Below are 22,385 nucleotides of genomic sequence, written 5' to 3'. Positions count from 1 at the left end.
AAGGTAGAAGCAGATAAAATTATGATACATCACTGGAAGCTCACTAACTTTGCAAGCACAAACTAAAAAACTAGTGATGACTGGATGTGTCGTACTGTCTGTGCTTCCCAAAACAGAGGGAACAACAACTCACATGTGAAACTCACCATGTGAAAAGTGTACAAGCAAAGTTTTTGGTCTCTTATATGAATCGAGGGGATTGACCACCATGACACCAGGGACCCCTTGAATATTGTAATTTTAGTGTGAACTAAAGGGGTTTCTGTCTCCAAAAGAGGGGGTTTTTTTTGTTTCATTCTTTTGTTTGCTTTTTAACAAAAGACTAAACTTCCCTAGGGAAACTAGAGATACAAACGCTTAATGATCCCATATGGATAAGTTCAGCAGCTGCAGACTTAGCTTTAAGAAAATCACAGGTTACTCTCCAAGCCAAAAGGCCCTCAGCCTCCTAGACACTTAGGGCAATGCCATCATAATAGAGTAAATCAAAAAAGGCATGAAACAAGGCCAATGACAAAAGCCCTAAATTGTCCAAAACACAAAAAAAACTCGCCAACATTTTAGCCCATAACATCCCTACCTCCCAGGCCTCATGAAAGAAAATAAGAAGGCTTGAACTATCTCAGAGTTCTTAATAGCATCTACCATTTATAACAGGAGAAAAGAGGACAGTCTATTTCCTTCACCCAACCATACCAAAGAAATGTGCCCAGGAGTCCTTAAGCAATCAAACTGAAACAATATTCACAGGAAGGATTAACTTGAGGCTTCAGGGTCTCTCTGGTATCTCAGAGAAGTTAGTGTCCTGCTTATCTGCAAGTGCTGTAACCCTTTGAAAAATTAATGGACTCTGCAGCCAAGTGCAAGTGGCTGTAAGGCAGGCAATGCTTCCAAATCTGCCAGTAGATGTCTGGCAGGGTCTAAAACATTCGACAACAAAAAGGAAAAAAGTTTTCACACCAAAATTTGGAAGCTATTGACTTGCCCACACTCTTGTAGGCTTATAGGAGGGGATGAGAAAACTTACTGGCAACTCCAACAGAGAAGCCCAAGAAAGTTAAAAGGCTGGTATTTCTGATGAAACAAAACACTCTGATCACAGGTGGCTGGTGAGAGAAAGACATATTACACCACTTTAACTGACCACAGGCATGGAGAAGGAGCAGGCAGGAATAACAGGCATTGCCTTACATATACTCATGAGGCAGAAGATACTCCTCTTTTATGTGCTTAGGTACACATATGTGCACATGTGCATTATATCAGGACCTGAAGTACTCACTTTCCACAACAATACAGTAAGATCTTTAGGCATAAGCAGCATAAAGCTTCCAAGAAATCCACAAGCACTAGCAGGATGCATTTATAAGTGGATTTGTATCTTTATATTTAAACTTTGTTCTTCTATTTAAAATATAGGCCAAACAGTGGCAGTCCTGCAATTACAATTCAACATTAACTAATAAAGCGCTTCTTAAGAAATGTCATTCAGGTGATGTGATTTTCCTCACATAGTTCTGTGCTATAAAAAAAATACAGCAAACCCATCCCAGCTGGTGAATATATTACACTGGTAATTCTCACAGGCAGTGATATACCCATGTCTGCCTTTCTGAAATCAGAATTTCTTGCTGCCCTTTTTATACACATGTTCTCTGATGAATTCTATGCAACAGAAAACACAGCAAGGCCATAACTTGCATAGCAGCAAGATATCTCAGCTTCACATTAAATTATAAGATTAAAATAATCTTGCACTTTTGAGTTACTAGACACCTAGCTCTCCAGTTCACTACCATGAACAGTACTAAAAGTGCTGAGAAGCATTTTGTACTTCATATTCCAATTCAAATGGAAATATACAGTATTATGTGGCCTTTACACAATTATTCTAACAGCCAAATACCCATATCTGTGGTAAAATGCATACTTCTTTCATATTTTATTTGACTTTTATATCCAAAAGTGAATATCAAAGAAAAATCTCATATATATAAACAAAGTCATACCACATACAGTAGACTGGTAAAATCCAAATCCATTTTATAGAAGATCATGAAAAAAATTAACTACACAACACCAATTTTCTTACTGAAAGACACTGTAAAGCAAATCCTCAAGAACAACATCAAAATTGTATTACAGTCAAATAACTGTAGCAAACATTTATTTTCTTTGTGCTTTTTAATAGAATAAAATTTGCTTGCATTTAGACAATAAATAGAACCAGTGGGCTTCCAAAAGTGCTTTCAGTTTCTACGCAGCTGCATCAAGAATACACACCTTGGTGCTTCTTCCACAACCTTCTGGTTTCTCCTTTGAATAGAGCATTCTCTTTCATTCAACCACAAGGCATTGCCATGCTTATCTGCCAAAACCTGCAATAATAACACACTGCTATTAACAAAGAGATGTAAGCATATGGTCTTTTGACATAATACTGTTAAGTGGCATTTAGGGTTTGAGGTTTTTTACCAATCTAAAAATAAAGCTTGGAGAAGAAATCTCATGTAGAAAATTAATTATATATTAAATACTAATTGAACATTGCTTCAAATTCTGAGTAGGACTATTCTAATGCCTCTACATAGAATTTGCACATGGCAAAACACCCTCTCACTCCAAAATCTGATTTCTGAATATTAAGGATCTTCTTACAAGAGGCTGGAATAAGATTAAAACTACATTTTCAAGCATTTTAAATTGTACTACATTACAAAATTACACAAAAGCAAAATATTGCATCCACAAAAAAAATCTCAAAAGATGCCAAGTTTTGCTCCTGAATTACACACAAAAGCTTTCAGAAAAAATGTCTAACTGAACTTTCTTACTTTGTAAACCACAGTGCTCTTTCTTTCATGAAGAAGAAAAAAATTTTCAAAAACTGCATGAGCCTTCATTAAGGAGAATAAAATTTGCACCTTCCTCAGTACTTTCAAAGGAAATAAAAACAGTATTTTCAAGAAATGTTTTAAAAATCAGTAACTACAGCTCCTGGCTGCAGCTTCAGTTCATGGAAAAGGTAACAAAAATCAAGTATCTAGATCCAACTACATAAATTACAGGCTAGAAAAAAGCCCACAAGTTGAGCATAGCAGAACTCTTAAAATGATTCTTCAACTTCAAACTAGAAGTAAGAAAAGGAACTCTGTCCCTTTATGAAATTGAGGGTATGATGCAGCCATTTCCAATACCAAATACTGGATTTGAAGATTCAAGTAGACTTCATCCCATCTTATGATGATAACTGTACACTTATTCTTAGAACAATTTCTTTTAACACAGACCACACCTGCTCCCTTTCTTCCTTATAAAATTTTTCTTCTAACCCATTTTTTTTCCATCTATCTTCCTGCTCCGATCTGCGGGAACCCATGCCAATATTCATGCTTCATTCTTTAATAGCTCAGTTCTACACTGAAAACCAACAAGATAAAACAAGGAGACAATCTTCCTCAAACTGTGTCAACTCAACCATATCTACTCATATTTGTGACAACAAATCTGTATTATTTATTATTACTTTTAGCACTACAGAGCAAGTATGGCACTAGGCAAGATGAATCCCTGCATCTATGACATCCGTGGTTGCCAAGGCATGAAAAATCTGGGTAGATATGACTGAAAACAAGGCAGTGAACTCATTAAGACAATTCATGTGCACTGGGCAGCCTCAGATCCAGGGTGCTCTGCACCCTGTAAAATCAGGTGTTTTCCCTCCTATAAAATTCTGTTGTACTCCCACAAATTTATGGAGCTTTCTAGTGAAAAAGGGATCTAGAAGATCGATTACTTTAGGATTTCCTAAACCTTCTTCCCTGTCCAGGGGGAGAAGCAGTAGCACTAGGATGCTCCAGCCAACTGCTAGAGAGGGAGAGAAAAGAAAAACCAGGTACTTCCTACCTAAGTGCTCACCCATCCAATCCAGATGAGCAGAGCTCTACAAGCTCATGGGCCCCTACAAGAAACCATTTGGGAAGTACAAAGATTTTTGGACTCATTTTTTGTGAGGGTTATTTTAGTATTAAAGCAGTACCTCTAGAGCATGGTACTTGATGGAAAAAAAAATCACTGCCCTCTAAGTAGAATGATTTATTCTACTTAGAAGTGAGCACTTCAGTTTCACTGTTAGAAAGCCTACAACTTTCCACAGAATTCTCTCTCGTCAAAACAAACAAAAAAAAATCTCAGAACATTACAATAAAAATTGTAATTGGTCATTGTGCTTATCTCCTCTCTATATATATATTTTTCAGAAGAGGATAATTTTTTTCAATCCAAGCAGTACTTTTTTTTCACTTCAGGACTTCTCATATCCTACTAAATTTCAGCAACCTGGATCTTACAAGAAATGTTTTTCCAGTATTAGTTAATGGGAAAAAAAGAGACATGCATGAACATCTACTATGAGAAAGTAATTACAAATAGAATAAACCAACATCCAGAATTAGGCTTTTTTCCTCTGTCCACTGTTCCCAGTAAAAGAAACTAAGCATAAAACAATTGTATTTCAGAAGATATTTGCAGCATTCTGAAATCATCATCTCTGAGATGATGTGAGATTCCAGTACACATCTCACAAAAAATGCATGTCCCAGCTACAGCTTTTAGACAATTAGGACATTAGTACATGCTATGTACATCTACATGCCAAAATAATTAAATATTATGTAGTGGAATCCCTCCTACATGATTCAGATAAATTATTTTTCCAGTTGTAGGACTGTTGTCTAGCAGCAGACATTCCATGTACTCTTACTTTAAACTTTTTATCAGATACTTCAGGAGAACAAGACTTCAAATCAGTTCAAGCATAAAGTGTATTTGGACTCTATTTTCCTGTTAATTGTTTTAGTCTTTTCTTATGTTTTACAAAGTGATTGTTTTATACCTAGACACAGGAAACTTCTTATTTAACAATTTTAAGTACCAATGCTTTGGAGAAATATGAGAAAGCTAAAAAAAGTTCTATTTAAAAGTCACTGCTAAATTAATAAATATTTGGCATCTGGTCTCAAAGTGTTTGTATATTCAGTAGTTTGAAAATGAACCAAGGTCAACGTCCTAAAGTTGATTAGAACATGAAGTTAAAATGATATGCTATGATATTGTTAAAAGGTACCATCAAAGTGCTTGTATAAGGAAAACAACATTCACTGTATACACGTTATAAACAAAGCTATAAAATTATTTATAGCAAAGCCATTTTGTTGAAATTATTCAACAGTTCCTAAATACAGTACTACTTAATTTTATGGGGTAACCCTTTTTTAAACTCAAAGGCATCAAGACAGTGTAAAATTTGCCCCAAACTCGTGGAAGTATGGAGGAACGAATCTCATCTAACTTTTGTCATTGAAGAATCAGTGGGAACCCGCTGAATCTCCCAAATCTGCAAGCACTGAAAGAAAGAGATCTTTAAGTGTACTGATCTGCACAGACAAAAAGAGAAAAAGGTATAAATTAGCCAAAAATTACTAGCCATAGCAAGAGAAAACAGAAAGATGCTCTAGCAATTGGAACTCTTTTGAACCCTAAAGATCAATGCTGAAACTGAGTTCATTATATACCTTTCCATGACTTTTGAATAGAGAATAAGGTGGGGTTTAAATTTCATTTTTACATTATTTCTTCATTTTGCTGTTTCACAGACCATTTCTCCATTTCACTCTTCCTTCTTCCCTCCTACTCCTCTCTGCTGAGACCATACCAGGAGTACTACATCCAGCTCTGGAGAGACATGGACCTATTGGAACAGGTCCAGAGTAGAGCCACAAAAGTTATCAGAGAGACTGAACATCTCTCCTGTGAGGAAAGGCTGAGAGATTTGGGGTAGTTCAGCCTGGAAAAAAGGCTCTGGGGAGACCTAATTACAGCTTTTTCAGTACTTAGAGGGGGGCTGATAAGAAAGATGGAACCAAACTTTTTAGCAGGGCCTATAGCGACAGGAAAAGGGGTATGGCTTTAAACTACAGAATAATAGATTTTAGACTAGATACAAGGGAGAAATCTTTCATTATGAGAGAGGTGAAACAACAGAACAGGTTGCCCAGAGAGGTGGGAGATGCCCCACTCCCAGAAACATTCAAGATCAGGCTGGACAGGGCTCTGGGCAGCCTGATCTAGTTGAAGATGTCCCTGCTCATTGCAGGCAGTTGGGACTAGATGACCTTTCAAGGTCCCTTCCAATACAAACCATTCTAAGATTCTACGATATGCAAGTTAGTCCATAGGAAGCATCAGGCTGTGGGCACACCCCTAGCAGAGTGAAAAATGTTCAATATTTCTCTCTTAGAAATCATTCCACACTATCAAGTTTACTGTTGTTGTTTCACTCAGTTATTGAGCTACTCCAGGCTTTCACTACTAAAAAAAAAAAAAACAACCATGTGCCACAATACAGAAAGGATTTAGATTTTGCACAAAAAGAAATGAAATTTCTATGCAAAAATGAAATTTCTGTTGAAGAAATTAATATGCTCTGTACAGATTTCTTGTCAGGAAATACCTCAAGGCTATTGACAAACAAAATTCAGCTACCTATATAAGATCAAACATCATAAATTTTGAAATCGTAATTTTGTGAACAAGTGCCTAAAAGAAACAACTTTTGTTCTGCATCAGCAGGCTTAACTCTAAATCCAATAAATGACAGAAATAATGTAGAAGTTAAAGAGAATGCACCTGATTTTGAACCACAAGCTGCCCAAAATGGGATGCAAATCCTCCTGAGTTCCCAAGGAGAGTTAGATACTTCTGAACAGAATTCCAAAATACTGACAAAACCTAGACCTTGCAACAAATTGTTAAGCATGGCAGTTCTTGAACTCCTACATCCTCTGCTGCACTCAAGCACTCCAACAGGATCCAGAGTTCAAACCTCCAGCCTTCAGGACAGATGCCTATAACATTTTTTTTCTCCCCCAAGAAACTGAGCACAGTTCACAGTCTTCCTGCTAAAGAAAGGCTAGAGAATAAAAACAGGAAGGCTGTATTGTACATGATAGCCATGTAGTTTGAGCAATGACCCAAGACACCGGAAAACACAAGACTCTAGGCCTTTTTTAGTGGAGTGTTTGAAACATTCTGAACTTTGATTTATTTATGAGTTCAAACCTCATAAAATAAATACACAGTAAGTATTAGTAGCAATAATAATTATAGTACAAACCTGGATTTCTATGTGACGAGGGTTATCAATGAATTTTTCTATCAGTAAACGATCATCACCAAAACTTGAAGCGGCTTCTTGAGATGAAAACCTAAAACCTTCCCTTAAATAATGAAAACACAAAGAATAATCTGTATTTAAGAAGTCCTGAAGCACACAAGAAAGAACACTTACCAATTTCAGTAAACAGTCCATCTTCACTAATCAACACACATATCCAAAAAATAAGTTTTAGTATTTGCAATTGATTCTGTAATGATTATCCCTTTTTCATGCTTTTCTTACAAAGACAAAAAAAAAATCCCAACCAACCACAAACCAAAACATTCTCAAAGCACAAAAAAATCTCAGTATGTTTAAAAAGCCTGAACATTAACAACATTTATGTATTCATTTTCTTTGTTGGCATTTTCGTCTGCAAAACTAATAAAGTAATAGAATTTTAAGACTCAGTGATTACCAAGTACTTGCTACACAGAAGTAAAGATGAAGCTCACCATTACTTAGAGTACACAACCCTTTTAATACTCAAGAACAGCAGAAGTTGGTTAATTGTGCATTAAAGAACTGCAAACGTAATATTACAGACATTGCAAATTCCACCACTGAACACAACCTAAAGATGCAATACTTTACCTCACAGAACACACCAGCTGTAGTAGTTTTTCCCTGCCTTAAAGTGAGTTTTATACAGAGCACTCTGTTTCTTCTCTTAAATATGCAGTCGAACAAAATAAAGATTGCAAGATTATTAACCTTTTTTTTTTTCTCTAAATAGCAGAAAGAATACTCCTTGGGTCATAAGCTCTGACAAAACAACTTCATTAACAGCTTTCTAAGGGTGAGACAGAGCATCACTCAGGGACCCAAAGCCTTCACTGAAATTTTCTACAGGCTCTGCAAGCGGCATATTAATGCCATTCATTTTGATACACATGGAAAGCTTGGTCAAATTTCTGTGTGACTGACTACTGAAACAGCATCCCTGACATCTGTGCCCAGAATAAGATCTACAGCACAACTGAGTTGCAATTTTCATGCTTTCCACCTCTTGGATGTAGTTAACCCAGACCACAGATTCACAAGCTAGGTAAATGTACAGAAACGTGTATATTTAAAAGTATATCTTCATATTTTTTCAACATTGTGGGACAATAAATATTCTAATTTTGAGAGACTATACCTAATGTACAGCTTTCCTAAATTCATACTTAACTTCAACATATTTAATTATCTAGTAAAGGGAAAAAAGGGACATCAAAATTAATGATTCTGTGCACTACCTGATCTGTCAAAAAAAAAAGTGCTGTAACAAATATCCACACAGTGTTTCTTATTGAAACTGACTTACAGCTATTTCAACTTCTATGTCAAAGGCTCTGTTTTGTTTTGTAAGCATTTTTGTGTCACATAGTTTCACACACAGTTATTCACAATTTACTTTTTTTTTTCACTGAAAGAAGTGTGCTAATTAGAAATCTAAACTGCAATATTTGTTAAAAAAAAGACTGGTACCTAATCATCTCATCCAGACATCTGTAAATCTTTTTTTTATTATATATAATAGTAATCACTATCTCAGATATTCTGACTTTGTTTTATCTTACAGAACTGTGCAGTTGCAGTTGTCCAGTGATAAAAATTACTTCCGAATGGATGTGAGGAAAAAAATTACTGGAAAGAATGAAGAAGCAGAGCAGCCTTTTAGCAAGGCTGTGTAATCTCAATGAAAGACCCAATCAGGCAAAGTTCTAAGCAATCAATTTAAACTGAGAGCTGATGCTATTCAGAGAATGAAGCTGGATGAGATGCTGTCTCTAGAGCCCTTCAAACGTGCACAGTTATAAAGAGGAAAAACAGGATCTCTCTGCAGTTCCCCTCTCTCCCTACAGTACATTTACTCACACTGAAGTTTAAGTTGTACAAAAGCATTACTGATGTTGCCACAAGCCTTCCTGTGGTTGTCTGAAGTGAAACAGCCATGCCAACTTTCTGCCTCTAGCTCTGAGATCAGTAGTGCTGCTTCAATTAAAACAATTTTCTTTCGAGGCAGTCAGACACTAACAAAAGACTGTACTCATTATGTAAAATTTCAGTTTTCAGAATCAGGAAATAGTAAAAGAACAGGTTTTTTTCTTGTCAAGGCCAGCATTAGATGGGCCAACTAGTTAAAAAGTAGATGTTTGATAATCATTAGTATAGTAGAAGCCCTCTAAAACCCTGATAAGTTAAGTAACCAATAGATACTCAAATGTTGTTGACTTCACACACAGAACCAATATAGATTGCTTCAGTTTAACTCCAAATTTTCTTAAAAATCAACTAAAATTATTGAATTATTTAAATTTATTTATATTATTATATATTTTTATTATTTATTATTTGAATAAATTATTATTTTACATATGTTTACACATGTAAATTGCAATGACATGTGAATGTGTGGGTTTTTTAAAAATAGGGTTTTAGGAAACACTGTTCTTTACTCATCCAATAGATTCCTTCCCCTTACCTTAATAGCACATACCTGTGCAGGAAAGGCCAAAGATGTCAAACCCACACACTCCTGTTTTTGCACAGTATTTTGAAAAGCCAAATGCAATAATTTGGGATAATAAGCTCAATGCACAGGCTTGTAATAGGTAATGCTGTTGAGTTTTTAAAAAATTGTCCTCTTATACTGCATACTTCATATATCCTTTGCTTTAGGAGGTGGAGGATTCAGAATTATTTTCTACTTATTATTCCACATTAACTTCTTCCAGTCCCACTGCTCATTCCAATCACAAGACGACAGAAATTACAAGGGGTTCTTGGAATCTGAGAACAGATGTTTGATTTCTGTTCATAAAATTGGCATAAGCATCAAGAAAATTTCAGAAATGGGATGATTTACATTTTCCTATTATTACAGGTTAAAAGACAAAATCTTTCATCTCTTTATAAATATCTGTTGGTGGAAGCTGCTGTGGCAAAAACTTTCAAAACAAATACTCACTAAGTATGCAAGAATCCACTATCTAGGAAAAGTTACAGAAGGTGACACAATAGGAGGGAATTACTAACACAAAGCTGCAAATTTTTCAAAGGTAACTCTTAAAAAATAATTTAGTACAAATTTCCAACTTGGAGGTTATCATGTCTACAGCTGAAGCTACTAGCTAAAGAAACTAATTTCCATCTGGAAATCCACAGAGTTAAAAACATGGGCCAACAGCTCCTATATGATCACCTCCGATACTGAACCTACAAGCCAGTCAGTGCCTTTACATGCAAAGATCCATCACAAGCTCTGCAAGAAAATTTCCATCTGCTCTTTGGAAAAGAGAAGAGTCCTGAATTTAATTCCTTTTCAGAGCTGCCAGGCCACCATTTGGAGTGATGAAGCCTAAGGATTTAGTTAGATGTACAATTGTTATGAACATATTAGAAGGAAGAAGCCTCCAGTTTCTCCAGAAAGAGGGAACGATGCAGACAAGGTGTAGATAGTCAGACACATGCCTTAGTCATGTTCTGCTGTACTGCATCAGGAACTTCATGTTGCCTATACCTGGAAAGCACTTTCAGATTAGGTTCACTGGGATTCAAGCACAGAGGCTCTTCACACGCAAGACCAGAGCTGGGATGATCAATGACTACATTTAAAATACTTTTAGATACAGACCACAGCAGAACTTCCTCAGGGTATAAAAAAATCTACCAACCTGAACTTAAGGTAAACTGCTTTTCTGAAATCTGCCCTTCATTTTCAATATAATTTCAAGTAGGCATCTATTAGGTGGAGAAAAGACATGCTAAATTATACTTCTCCAAATCAAGAAAACTAGCTGGGGATTACATTAGAGTGAACATAGGGCTATTTTCATTTCAGATGTGGGTGAGTGGCTTGAACCATATATAAAATTCCACTTGACCAAAATTTGGAAAAAAGACATAGAAGTGAGAATTGGGAGGGACTCAGATCTTAAAAAACACAACAGCAGCCCTACCCAGAGATGTGGTCAACACTGCAGCCTTCCACAGTGAAGGGTATGTGAACAGCTATTTCAAAAAACAAATTGTAACATTGACAAAAAATGTACTAGTATTTTTTTTAGAAATACTATCTGAAAATTAACAGAAAACTTAGCTATAGATAATATAGAATAATGTAATTATTACAGAGGATCTAAAATAATTGTCATCACTTGGCTTATTTAAGGGACATGAAAGATGAAGCAGCCCTAAGTTACCACAGTGAATAATTCTATAACAGTAGTAATTAAGTTCCTCAGATCACTCTTTTCTACTTCCAGTGGCTATTTCCACATCACGCCACACATTCATTTAAGCCTCTTTATTGTACAGCCAGGTGAAACGAGAGGTTTTCAACCAGCCTGAAAACCCAAAAGTATGCTTCAAAGAAGAAGATTCTTCACCTAGAAGGTGGTTGGGCACTGGAACAGACTCTCCAGGCAAATGGTCATAGCACCAGCCTGGCAGACTCCAAGCGTTTGGACAATGTTGTCAGATACATGGTGTGACCCTTGGGGATGATCCTGTGCAAGACTAGGAGTTGGAATCTACGATCCTTGTGGATCCCTTACAAATCAGGAATTATTCTATATAAAGACATTTGTTTTCAAGTAGTATTTTCAATTAATCCCATGAGACAAAGCCAAAACAAGTTTACAGATCAAAATATTACCAACCATTCTTCACACTCACTTTGCATTTATGAACCCTAAAATGAAAAAGGCCATTCAGACATTGTTTTTTCCAGAATCTGCCCATAGCTGATAATTTGTTTATTTTTAATAAATAATGAATGCAGCAAAACTATACAGTATTTTAATGCAGTATTAAAACTATAAGATACATTGTTGTGTCACAATTGAATAACAATTGAGTCACCTTCAAAACCCTCAAGTCAGGTATTCTCTAGACACATAAAAAGGAACAGTTTTAGATCCCTAACACAACTAATGGACTTGTACAATAAATCTTTTACAACATCATAGGTATTCTTAAAGCAGATTGGAAGAGAAACCCAAATGCTCTACTTCATTTGCAAAGTAAATCTGTTTTTCTTCAAGTTCTCTTAAACTCATTTTCATCTTCCTGCAACAAGAATTTTGTCAACTTAATTTTCCCTATTCACAAATGTTAAAATAAGAATTTCTTCTTGATTTAGGTAAACTAAATATGCTGATCTGTGACTGTCTGGGTGTTCTTCTTCTAAACACCTTTTCGATTTAACATTACACTATGAAGACAAGTCTTGCATAAGTAACTAAGATGATTATTATAAGAACTCCACTCCAAACAATAACAAGTTGAATGATACTTCAGAATTGAATTGACCTCGATGATCCTCATGGGTCCCACCCAATTCCAGATATTCTATCATTCAAAGGCTTTCCATAAACAAGGCAAGTAGCTCAAGTTATCATTAAACAGGACTAAGTCCAAGTAGTATCACTAAATTAATTTAATGATATGCAAAATAATTTAATGATATGCAAATGTATGCAGAAGAATATCCCTCGCTAGCTTCTACTGGTACCAATCAGCTCTACCAGGTGACTTTCTACACCATAACCACAGCCTTTCTCCAAAATAAGTTGGCAATCATGATTTTAGATCCACTTTTACTTTAAAACAGTTACTTAATCAAGCTCCTTTGCTCCTTTCTAAACTAAAGAAGAAATGAATGCCTTCCTTTCAAGTCCAACAGATGGAACTGCTGCCTGAATAAGAACAAGGCAGGAATTTTGGATTCTAAAGCAGTAGCAATGAAGTATCCTTTTAAGAAACCAGGTTTTTCTAAATCTTCATTCTAATGAACAGAACATTATTTTATTATTAGATTTGAATACAAATGGACTAGACAGAGCAAGGTACAAGTAAACTCACCAAGTTTTCTTTAAGTCTAAAATTTAACTGCTAGACATTCATTGTTCTTTCATGCAATTTTTAGGTTTTGACTGATGCCTTTAGTTTTAAGTTTTCCTATTCTCCGTGGATGTGCTTTTCTGACGTGCTAGGGTGATGAAGACAAAACAGTCCTATTCTAGTTAAGAACTCAATGACAGTTTTCCAAACTTCAGGCCCTAAGCACAAACAACGTGGAAATGTGGAGGGTGGGTTCATGCAAATGAACCAAAACCTATAAAAGGGTAAGATTTTGTGACCAACCCCTCTTTTGCTTCCACCTTGGAGCCATCCAGGCAGGGGTCACAAATGTAGCACTCATACTGCTAGGGTATGGCTTCTCAATAAATACCCATTTTATTCCCCTTAACTCTGTGTGTAGCCTCTGTTCCAGCTCCTCAAGGCTTCAAGACAAAAATTTAGTAAGGGACAGAAAAATGACAGGGAAGTCTTGCATAGAACTAAATGGAGCTAATGAAAATTTCAGTTGTACTTTGAGTTGATTCCAACATGTGCTGTTCCCTCCATGCAGAAAGAAAAATATTCAGGTTATTTTGGATCAAATAGGCTTTTCATTACAAGTCTTTGAAAAAAAAAATCAGAAAATACATTTCCCTGTAGCTCAGCAGCACACGGAGTTGAAATCAGGCTCCTCACTGCCAGAACATCAGCAGAGAATGGATTGTAAAATTCCCAGTCAACAACAAAGCTTCATGAAATGTTCAGGATTCAGACAACCAATAAGAGACATGAAAACATCTATGTGTTGAAACACATGTTGTTTCAAAACAGACAAAAGTACAATAGTTTACTGATACAAATGCTTTAAACACAGAAGTATGCAATTTACTAGAGCACATTCTGGTAACACCGTATGTTGTTTCCACATATGAATTATCAGTTTTATCAACTTTAACAGAGCTAATGGCATGCATTCATGTTTGTGAATCAGGGCCAACAAATATTCTACCTAACACAGAATTAATAAATCAGCATTCTGAAAGGCATACAGCAAAATGCTATTTACAGTCTAACATTGGACTAGCAGCAGTTATAAATGTTCGGTTTTTTCTTAAATTAATGGATGATGTTTGTAAGGTTCATGCAATAATTAATTAGAAACAGGCACATGCAAACTTCCAAAGTATATTTCTCCCTATGCTAAAGGGAGAAAACCAAATAATATCCAATTTCTCTGTCTAACATTTCGTATCTGCTCAACTGTCAGCTTACAATGGCTTAATGGGACTTCAGTAACTGCAGCATTCATCAAGGCAAGCTTTTGGACAGCATCTCACCTGGTCTCTTCATCATCCCAAGCGATTCTCATGCCTTTCCCACCACCACCTGCTGAGGCCTTGATCATGACAGGGTAGCCTAACAGCGGGGAACAATTAGACAGAAGTTCAAACTTTGTTCAGTTGGTCAGAGGAACATGACAACTGACCACATGTCCAATAAAGCCAGTAGACAATAACGTCGTTTATTAAAACACTTTGTTTGCAGGGAGAACAGAGGAGAAATTTTTTCTTTTCAAAACTTAGCTGTCAGTGCAGTAATTTCTACAGCCAAGAAAGGCTGTCTTCTCCAATTCATTTATACCAAAAAAACACTGAATTAATTATTCCCAAATAATGAAGTGATTTATGAATAAGGCATTTGACCTTTTTAAGCTCACATTTCTTTAGGAACAGTTTCTTTTCCTTGTTGCTGCTTAATTTTTAGTTAATTTTTTAGTTTAAAAATTGTTTTTTTTAACTAATAGCAAAAACGAATAGATCTTCGTAAATTAACTCTAAAGATTGAGTAAGCAAATATGCATCTTATCAACACTTCTAGTGCAGCACAGTTTAATTAATAGAGCAGTTGAAGAGCTGTACTGCTTAGATATTATGTAATAGTGTCAGAAAGCAGATGACTTTTGTTTACAATAAAAAAAAGTATTCTCCCCAAACTGACACATAGCAAGACAAAACAAGGAGTCAATCTGTCAGCATTGTACATAACTAGCAATATCCTATCCGTAGAACAAGATACTGTAATATGGATAAGAGGCAAGATCTTCCTCTTCTGAAAGCTAGAAAATTACAGTAACAAAGTACACAATTTAAATGCAGACTTAGTAATGATTGTTTATCTTCTAATACGAATCATTTTATTCAAAGAAACTTCCTGAAACAATTTCATCATACCAGAGAACTTCACCTTTCTCTACACAGAAAACTAAAACACAGAAAACTTTCTGTACAGAAAACGAAACATCAAGAATCTGATTTAAATGCTTTTGACATTTCTAGGATAGCAGAAAATGCTTTGTGCTTTTGGTCTCCAGTATGTTTAATGAAAACAACAACATTAGGCAAATATGAGACCGGCAGATATTGTCTGCCAAGTAGAGTCTATCAGTCCTTGGAAACTGAAGATACATTCTATAAAAGGCTTTGATCTGGGAACAGAAGGAGACATTATTTGAATATGGCTCCTAGAAGTGGTCCAGTCTACTGTCATATGTGTTACTGATATTTACACTTCCTTTCTGGAATGTAGATCTACTCTTGTTCTGTCAAGTGACAGCAATACAATATTCCCACCTCCTCCTCATAGTGATCTAACTGAAAGGAGGTTCGGGAGAAGATAATTAAAACCAGCAAGACCTGGAAAACCTTTGTTCTCTTAAAAAGTCTGAAATGGATACCTAAAAAAATGCATGAGACAAGCACAAGATACAGTAGTGTTGACTGGAAGGCAGGAAAGCAGTAACAGTACAAGAGAACATTAAATTAATAAAGAAACAGGAAAAAAAAAAAATCAATAAAATAGTTTCCAACTTAACACATTATTAGACTGTGAAACCCCAGGCTGTAAAGCATTCAAGTGGCTGAAAGCTATAGAGAGGTAATAGTCAAGCATATGTAAAGCACAAGCCATGCTCCTATAGGCATGGATTACCAAAAGGCTATAAATCTCCATGCCTTGGAGTCTAAAGTAGTCTCTTGTTACAACATACAAGGTTAACACCAAACAGCCATGCAAATAACCTTTCTAAAGTCCCTCTCAGATTTTTGTATTAAATAGCTGAAAGTGTCCATAGAAGAGTACAGGATAAGCCACAGAGTAACAATAAGCTAGATCCAGGCCTCTACAAAGGGTAAAGGCAAAATAACTCTAGATTACATGCAGCAACAGTGAAGTTAAACCAATTTTCCTGAAATGCAGTATATGCAATACCTACACAAGAGCATTTTATTTATGCTGTAGCTGCATTCCCAGACCCCTGGCAGTTGCCAGGTTCTACACTGGATATCTTGAAATAAAGCTAAAAGCACATATTGTGTAACATCCATGCAAGAAATGAGATTTTACTGGATTATACTAGTGAATCTCTGGCAATACTATCACCATCTGGAGACCCTGTCCAACCCAAAAAGCTGGAAGAGTGAAAATTTGAAACAAGCATTGTTTTAAGCCTTATTATGGCAAATGCACTGAGGCAATTTCCATCACTTAATCTATTTTATTCAGTGTTACATGTACTTGAAAAAAATCCTCAATTATGCTACCAATTTCAGTCTAACAATATCAGTCTCTTGAATGGTTTGCTGATTTTAATTCCGTAAGCAGAATCTAGTCCTGTTTTTTACTGTTCCTTAGTTTCCAAAGCAAAATAAGCATGTAAAAAATGAGCCTTGGTAAGTCTTTGTATGCTTCAAAATGTAATTCATATCTCAAACTCACATGGTTAAATTATCAGAGTATACATGGGTTACTAATATCATTCACCAAGTGTAGCACCACTTTGCTTCCACTCCCTCCTGCCTTTTATATACAGTGATTATATGTCAGCCATACTTGTAGGCAAGACAGTTAAAGACTCTCAAGAGCCACCATATAAAAAAAAAAATTAAAAGTTTTTTAAAAATTAAGTAAAGTCTGCTTTGAAAAAACACATATAGCTTTGCTGGTTGAGAAGGAAAAAATGCAACAGACCTCTACATGTTAGCATGTAAATTAGCCAGTCCCCTGAAAATAAGGATTACTGGAGCTTTTGCTCAAATATGAGGTTACACACTCCTTGCTCTTGGGGGCACTGAACTAAGCTTTAGAGCAGCTCTTTAGACAATACCAAAGACTAAAAGGAAGGCCTTGTAAAATTTTAGCTTTCCATATATATTGGCCATAGGATACTGGGATCAGAATGCATTACTCAACACTCTCCACTTCCGGACTATTCAGCAGCAATCAAAATTGCTAAACTATGTTCACATGGATTGGTTGGATTAGTTGTGGGGAAGGGAGAGGCATGCAAACAATTTCTAACACCATTTGTAAGTACTCACAACAACAGCGATGAAAAGATGCACAAAGCAGATACATTTTTAAGTAGGTGTTAGGTTTTCAATCCTTCCCTCAAATTAGATGCCAATTTATGTGAAATTAAAATTGCATGTGAGATTAAAACCTATTCTTGCTTTATAGTTTTACATTCTTGCGATGTGTCTTAAGGATGGGTCTAAAGATCTTAGGAGGCAAAAGAGCAAAAAGTAGTCAGACTTGAAGATCACTGCACCTACTTTTGCTGCTAAGTGCTCATAAGTTAGGACTGCTTTGTTTCCAGGACAGTTACTGTTCTAAGAATTTAAATGATAAAAGGAATAAACAAATTTCTAACGTCCTGCAGCTGTTAGCTCCCACCCTTTGCCACCACGGTTTTTAGATGTCATTTGCCCATTTTTACAAGTTGCAGGTAGTAGACCACAGAAGACATTGTGCTATATCACTTTGAGCAATATTGCATGTAGCGATACAAGATTCTTTTCAATACCCGTTATTAAATGCTAGCACTAACTAAACCCATGTCAAATGAAACATGACCAAAAAATTCTTGTTCATCTCTTCAGTTTTGGACAGACTTTCATTTAATTTTGACTGACTGCACTTCATAACTGTTCAATACTTTCAAAGAGAGGAGTCAAACTTACTGAAGTTTCAATGCTTCAAAATTAAGAAGCCAACAGCTCTTAATATACAATTCTACAAACAAACCTAAAAGCACATCTGAAAAAGACCAATGTAATTAAGCACTTCAGAAAGGATCAGAAGAGCACAACAGCCCACACCAACAAATAGAGAAAAGAGACAGCAGAAAGGAGCCAATACAGCAATTTGTGCCTGAACTTTTTTGAATTTCCGATTTAGCCCAGTTTCCCTGTCACATTCTTTTGCCCCAATCTGAGGTGTTTCCTGTGTTGTATAGAGAGAAGGTTTCACTCCTACACCTAGAAAACATGTATCCATACATAACAGTCACTGAAGCAGGTAAAGGTTGTGTTCTCCACCCTGAAGTGCCATGCTCCACTCCAGTAGCAGTTGGCCAAAACACAGCAGGGAGAAGCAAAAAGAAAAACCACACAGGCAGCAAGAGCAACACACACAGTTTTACTGTTTTAAGCACTGACCCATGGTTATTATTTTATGAATTACTTAAGCTTTCTTAGAAGACTGAAACTCTGGATTAGTGAAATTAGAAAGAACCTGGAAGTATTCTACTGCATTTCAAGTGCTTTTTATACAAGGACAAATACATTACATATATATACAAGAGACCATAATTTAATTCAATCTTCGATCCTTTGAAATTAAAATCACTACGCTTTATTCTGGTCAGTGGCTACAATTAGACAGAAGCTTAACGAAACTGATCAACTCCTCGAAACATGGGTGGGGAAAAAGCTAGAAGGGACATTTTTCTTTCACTACGTGGCATCATACTACAAACCATTCTTGTATCAAAACAGTTTAAGAATTTTCCATCTAAATAAAACACCACCCAGCTGTCTGTAATTGACTTTATTATCACAGATTTAAGACTGCCTTGATATAATGACCTACAAAGTGCTACTGATATCAAAGACAGGAACCAGTCATCAGAACACCAAAAGAACTCAGAAGAAAATTAAAAAAGAATGCATTTTAAAGGGTGTGTAGAAAATCACCACATGCCTTCTGACTCACATTCATCAAAACTATTTTTAAAAATACTTGCAGAAAATCTTTAAAACACAAAAACAAGAAAAAATATTGAAAAGAAAGTGAACTGAAATAAAATCACAATACTATGTCTCTATGCAGGACTAAACCCAATTTTATTTACTGTTCTCTTCTGAATGTTCCAGTGTGGTTAATAACCTCCTTCTTTTGGTAATGCTCCCATGACAGTGATTAGTTATCACTGGATTTCACAACCAGGACACAATGCCTGACTCACAGAAATGCTGACTTCAATTGTGTAGGCTTAAAAGTCAGACAAGCCTAGGAGGGGTTTCAGGATAGTTAACCAGTTCAGGGTAAAAGCCCCAACTTAAACTGAAAGTGGAAAGATCTTACAGGGCTTAGAAGTTCTGTAGCAGTGCAGCTCCCACTTTCTATATGGCACAAAAAGGCACAGTTATAGCTCTTGACACAGGTGAAAAGTTGTTTATCTACCTGTGATAAACCTAAATAGTTTCTCGTGCTTGCAGTTGCAAAGGAAAAATTAAAAAAAAAATCCCAAGAAAAATCAGATATCTTACTGCATTAGATTCTTCTTCTAGAAAGCATTTAAAAACATGTGTAATTTCAAGCATATGGTTTAGTATTTTCATTATCAAGCTTTCATAAATAAAAGCCAAAACTCATTAAACACATATTACACTTAACCTTCATCAAAATGAGTCCCAGACTCATTTGCTGGTTGCTCTTTTCACCATTCTATAAGATATTCAGAAACTGAATAGTGACTTTATTCCAGTCCACCCAGAGACTGGTGCTCTGGATCATATTCAAGCTAGTTGCAGTCCACACAGCGATGAAGATCGTAACATCACTGGTGTCAGTCTCCATACAAAAAGAGAAGTATACCATGTCTAACTTCTAACTATCACGTCCAAATGCAGATATACTTTTAGATAGCTTCTTTAGTGAGGTACTCATTAGTGCATATTACATTCATTCCATAAATCATGGCTGCACTTGCTCTGTAAAGTCCAGTTTGAAAAGCTCAAATGTGATGATTTAAGAGACAGGGCATTATTGCCTAGATTCCTCCAGCCTTATGGACAACAGAAAACTTAAAACTATTAAAACATTATTTGTTCTATAGGGATTACTTATTACACATTCAATTTAGTCAACCATGTCTGCTGAGAGGCACACAAATCCCACCATAGCTAATTTAAGAACTTACCAATTTCCCTTGCAATTCTGACAGCTTCATCTGCATCCTGTAAAAGCAGGAAATGAGACCCAACGTTAATCCCATCAGCCATTGCACTATGTCCTGAGGGCAGTCATATATTGCACTACTGTCTCCTCCGATTCATTTAATGTTTGATTTTACAACCTTGTGACCCTTTTCAGTCAGAGGAATGTAAAATTAATACCATAAGTGGAATGTAAATTCTACCTCATCATTAGTGCACTGAGAAACTCAAAGCAACCAGGAATCAGCTGACAGGAAACACAACCAGGATCGCAAAATCATTTTCTGCAGTTGTAGGAATTTAATGCTAGAATTTAGACGTTTACAATCAATAATGGACCGTAAATCAGATCGTTAAAGTTTGTCCACTACCAGCTTGTTTCTGTCCTCACAGGTATTCCTTGTGCTTTCCTGGTTGCTGTCAGTAGGGGGAGTTGATTCTCTATTGTTTGGGAGTAATTCAAGTTCAGGAAAAAAAACCTTGTAGAACTTCTTCAAAGACAAATGGGTTTTGTTTACTCAAGAAAGAACACAAGCATTTCAGTTTTGGAAGTTCTGCATTCCGAAGACAAAATAAACTTTAAATGCATCTTTTAAACTGTTTCTGAAAGGAGAAGATTCCCGTAATTGTTTTCATTTAAGAGTTGCATAAGCCAACTTCACAAATCCTTTTGTTGATGCCACCTATTGCTTCAGCTGTCTCATACTACTGTAGCCTGATACAGAAAAAAAAGTCCTGGGAAACTCAGAATAAAAACCAGAATGTTTGAATTACTTAACATTTCAATAACCAAATCACTCCTCCTGCAGTAGTTAATTCTTGTTATTTCTACTGATAACAGTATATTTCCATTATATAAAATTAGAAAGAAAAAGGGTTAAATTACAGTGATATGGGTTAAGCTTGAAATTCCATCCAAATTTGCTAATATTTATACTATCCCATGACATACATTAAAAAATTTGTATAGAAGGCAGTAATGTCTGGAAACCACCAGCTGCTAAGTGTGTCTGAAACTATGGGGGCTGACTTATGAACATTAAACTGAAACCTGATATTTTTAAAGCTTTCAAGGCAATCCATTTTAAAAGCACCCAGGTCAGAACTTTAAAAAAATACATAAGAAATGTTCATACCTGGTTCATTTATGTCCGATAATAAAACAAAATCCTCTTTAAAAGTCTTCAGTACCTAGTAACAGCCCCATGAAGAATAAGGGGGCTGGCAGGGGAAGTTGTCAGAAAATTTAATTTCCTTTCATTAGCTAGTCTGCTCCACAAATCGGTGCTTGTTAAGTTCAAAGCAGTCCTGAAAGCAACATCAGTTTTAAGTCTTTTTACTCCAGTCACATCTGTTAATGAGATTTTTCCAAATAACAATTGTTTTTAACTCAAGAGATAAATCTAGCAAAAAAACCTGCCCCTCACACCCCCACCCCCGCAAAAAAAAAAAAAAAAAAAAAAAAAAAAACCACAAAAAACCAAGAGTTTACTGTTTTATTACACCTTGCTGCTTTCCATGACCCTGCATCCTCCAAATTTTAGCTTAAAGGGATAAAATGCATGAAAAGGGTCATTTAAGAATGTTAGTGGTTTCCACACATTGAGTTTGAAGGTTCTTTGTTCCTGCCCGTGACAGTTATGCGAGAATACTTCCCCTTAATAGCCTCTCTGTCAGGAAGTGTTAAACCTGCCAAATGCAGACAATTAGAGCCTCTTGAACAAAATGCAGGAAGAGTAATGACTGATGAAGAGCCACGATTACAGTTGAGAAGGAAACTTTTACATTTCTTTTCTTTTGCAAATTCCCCCATATATTTGCAAAATAGAATTAAGGGGGGGAAGCAAACAGGGTAATCTTTTTTCACTTAGTTACCTGCAAACAAGTGGCTAACTGATACACTGTAGTCCACAGGAAGACAAGCTGCAAATCATTACAGAGGAACTTTTCACTGCCACTGTATTTTTACACATGCATACAACAGCCTTAAGTAACAAGCAGATTGGCATCAGCAGCACTAATTGTCTTAGTTCTGGCTTGAAAAGACTTTAGTCATCTGC

General features: G+C 36.0%; 1 protein-coding gene across 2 annotated transcripts in view; it reads right to left on the bottom strand.

Moving 5' to 3' along the window:
* Positions 1-22,385, bottom strand: part of PCCA (propionyl-CoA carboxylase subunit alpha) — a 271,414-nt gene that overhangs the window by 168,241 nt on the left and 80,788 nt on the right. For both annotated transcript variants that reach the window (XM_088159871.1, XM_014873333.2), the window contains exons 8-11: positions 20,310-20,346; positions 14,386-14,464; positions 7,175-7,277; positions 2,284-2,378 (exon numbers count right to left, since the gene is read on the bottom strand). In XM_088159871.1, coding sequence (XP_088015997.1) covers positions 2,284-2,378; positions 7,175-7,277; positions 14,386-14,464; positions 20,310-20,346 — 314 coding nt within the window. The remainder of the gene's footprint in view (positions 1-2,283; positions 2,379-7,174; positions 7,278-14,385; positions 14,465-20,309; positions 20,347-22,385) is intronic.

The sequence above is a fragment of the Sturnus vulgaris genome, chromosome 2 (genome assembly GCF_052056855.1).
Source record: "Sturnus vulgaris isolate bStuVul1 chromosome 2, bStuVul1.hap1, whole genome shotgun sequence".
Lineage (NCBI taxonomy): Eukaryota > Metazoa > Chordata > Aves > Passeriformes > Sturnidae > Sturnus > Sturnus vulgaris.
Note: the sequence above shows the minus strand (reverse complement) of the source record. Positions and strands in the feature narration are given on the sequence as shown.